Source organism: Pezoporus flaviventris, unplaced genomic scaffold, assembly GCF_033815535.1.
Source record: "Pezoporus flaviventris isolate CSIRO_AGI_PZ_B2104156 unplaced genomic scaffold, CSIRO_AGI_Pfla_v1 ptg000018l, whole genome shotgun sequence".
NCBI classification, from domain to species: domain Eukaryota; kingdom Metazoa; phylum Chordata; class Aves; order Psittaciformes; family Psittacidae; genus Pezoporus; species Pezoporus flaviventris.
The window spans coordinates 2,271,450-2,274,392 of NW_026892566.1; the positions used below are offsets into that span (position 1 = coordinate 2,271,450).

Here is a 2,943-nt window from a genome sequence, read left to right on the forward strand (position 1 = left end):
CACTTTCCTGCACTAGCAGTTACTGGCATTCCACAGCAGAATCCAAAAGGATTTGGCAGTTTTTCCCTTTGCATATAGCTTTTTCAATACCTCTAAACTAAGAAAGAGTTAACAGCATACCATCCCATTATTTCACCATCCCACCCTCCCTTTCAGGAATTAAAGTGACCTTTAAAAAAAAAAAAAAAAAAAAAGAGGAAGAAAATACTTGCTTTGTTATAGGAGTATTAAATATTGTTTTGAAACTCATTTGGAAGATGTCTTCCAAGATGGTTTATCTTTTTGTTGTTGTTGTTGTTTTTGTTGTTGTTGGGTTGTTGTTTTTTTTTCCTTTAAAACTGACCATTGCACCAGTTAAGGCTGTTTTACAATACATATATTTCAAATAAAACTTTTAATATTCAAGCTTACCAGATTGATGAATTGTAACAGGTAAAATGGAACTCATTACAAGGTAAACCATGTAGTTGTACAAAATAGAATTAAACCCTTCACCTGTGTAAAACAAAAATAAATCCTGCCTTGCATTAAAAACACAGAACCTGTTTACAAAAAGGAATGTGTATGACATTTGGACTTCCTTTTAACTGCCATATCCTAGCAACATCTCAGTTGTGTTAGTAAAGGAACTAATCATCGATTTTAAACTGCAGTGAATTTACCAAACATTTTCACTATAGACTTCTGAAAGCTTTTACAGTAAGAAGTTATCAACAAAAGCAGGCACATTAGTGTACAAAAACGTTGATTTTTTTTTCCTGTTTCTTTTTCAAAGTGCAGGTTTTTCTCAATGTGCATCTTACAAGACCAATGAATGTTTTAACTCACTAAATCTTAAAACAGAACTCAATTCTCCCAAGGAGTAGTGTAAACGTTAAAGATCCCCAATACATCTCTAGTAAACGTGACACAAATGTCTCTGCGTTGTTTAGAAATTTAGCTCTTTTGAGAGGTAAAGAAGCTTCATGACGCCTTTTCCTTACACTGGCTGGTTATCATAAATGGGTAACTCTGGACTGCTAAAGCTGGAGACTGATGAATCACTTTGAAGGGAACTAAACTTGGCTACGGAGGAGAGGCAGCGGGAGGAACCAACCCTTCGGCGCTTCTTGCGCAGCCTTCGGAAAATTCAGCCGCCGGCGGACGGAGGGGCCGGTGGGACGGAGTGGGGAGAAGGAAGAGGACAGCAGGGAGGGAGAGGGGAGAAGCTTCCGCAGAGCCAGAGGCACGGCGGCACCTGCCCAAGACCCGTCCCGTCGGTGGTGCGATGGCCGTCCCCGGGCCCCGCGTCTGAGAGGAGCTGGCGGACCCGCTCCCGGTCCGTTCCGCCGCCCGGTCCCGCTCCGGCTGCCACAGAGAGCCAAGGGCCGGGCTGGCAGTAAGGGGTCCCGCCGGCGGTGGGCGCTAGGTGCCGTGGGCGCAGGGCTCCCTGGGGTAGATCTCCTCGTAGGCCGGCGGCTGCTCGCTGGGCAGCGGGTAGCAGTAGGGGTAGGAGGCGTTGAGCTCGGGGTCCATGGGCGAGTAGCCAGGAAGCTCGACGGAGGGATGCCCGCCGCAGTGCACCTCCACGCCAGCCTCGTCGAAGACGTGGAAGACGCCCACGTTGATGTACGACACGGCCTGGAAGGGGCAATCCCCGGGGCTGAGCTCGGGCTCGCCGCCGGAGAAGAGGGAGCCCTGGCTGTGGCGGGGCGCCCGCCGCCCGCCACCGCCACCGCCGCCGCCGCAGGGGCCGCCCCGCCGCCGCCGCCGCCTCCCGCTTGCCGCCGCTGCAGCCGCTGGGGCCGCTCGACGCCGGCGCCTCCGGCGTCCGCGCTGCTGCGAGGCCTTATAGTTTTTGACGAGGAGCAGGTTAAGCAGGCCCAGGAGGCACTCCAGCGCGTTGAAGACGGTGGAGAGCACCAAGCCTTGCTGGTAGTCCCGGAGCTTCTGGCAGCGGAGCGCCACGGCAGAGCCGTCGGGGACCGCTGGGCCGCTCCGCGGGCGGGCCGCGCCGCCGGTCTGAAGCAGACAGTAGTGCGAGTACTTCCTCTCCACCAGCGACACGGTGTCGCCGTCGATGACGGCGCCGGCGAAGGCGCTCAGCACGCCCAGCATGAACACCAGCACCCCCAGCAGCAGGAAGTTCTGCCGCCCCCCGGGCGGCGCCTTCTCCACTGGCCCCGACGGTGCGGCCGCCGCCTCCCCCCCGCCGGTGCCGCCTCCCGCCGGGTCCGGGTCCCCGGCCGGGTCCGAGGCCAGAGCCGGGGTCAGGGCCGGTGCAGCGGCTGGGGCTGGAGCCGGTGCCGCGGGTGCCTCGTCGGGCGGACGACAGCAGAGCAGCGCAGCGGCGAGCAGCGAGAGTCCGGCGGCCAGCAGCAGCCCCGAGTAGAAGGCTCCGGCGGCGGTGCCCAGGCGGAAGGGCTCGCCCTTCAGCTCGGAGCCCAGCGAGAAACACTTGAGGCCCACGGCGGCGGCGCTGAGGGCGCAGGCGAGCAGGAGGCAGCTGGAGAGCGCGGCGCAGGCTCCCCGCACGCTCCACTTCATCCTCCGCGCCGCCGCCGCCGCCGCCTCCCCGCCGCCCGCCTCATCCTCCTTCCGCGGCCCCCCCTGGCCCCGCAGCGGCGGCGGCGGCGCGGCGCGGCGCGGCCATGCGACCGCGGCGCTCCCCGACGGGGCGGCTGGGCTCCGCTTCGCTCCGCACGGCAGGCAGCCGCCGGCCGCAGTGAGCCGGGCGCGGCGAGCTCACACGCTCCCCCCACCGCCTCCCGGCCGCCGCCGCCTCCTCGTCCCCGCCCGCCCTCTCTTATCGCGGCGGCTGCGGGGAGGCGATTAATTATGGATGGAGCCGCGGCGGGCGGGGGGACGCCGGGGAAAGGGGGCGGCCCGTCGGCCCAACACGGCGACCCCCAGCTCAGCCCATCTCGTCCGGGGGGGGGGGCGCAAGGCCGAAATCCCAGCCCC

General features: G+C 60.2%; 1 protein-coding gene across 1 annotated transcript; it reads right to left on the reverse strand.

The window, feature by feature from the left end:
• Positions 1-314: 314 nt before the first annotated feature.
• TMEM271 (transmembrane protein 271) lies at positions 315-2,551 on the reverse strand. Its single transcript, XM_061455065.1, has one exon. The coding sequence runs from the start codon at positions 2,524-2,526 to the stop codon at positions 1,405-1,407; it is 1,122 nt and encodes a 373-aa protein (XP_061311049.1). The 5' UTR covers positions 2,527-2,551; the 3' UTR covers positions 315-1,404.
• Between the last annotated feature and the right edge of the window lie 392 nt (positions 2,552-2,943).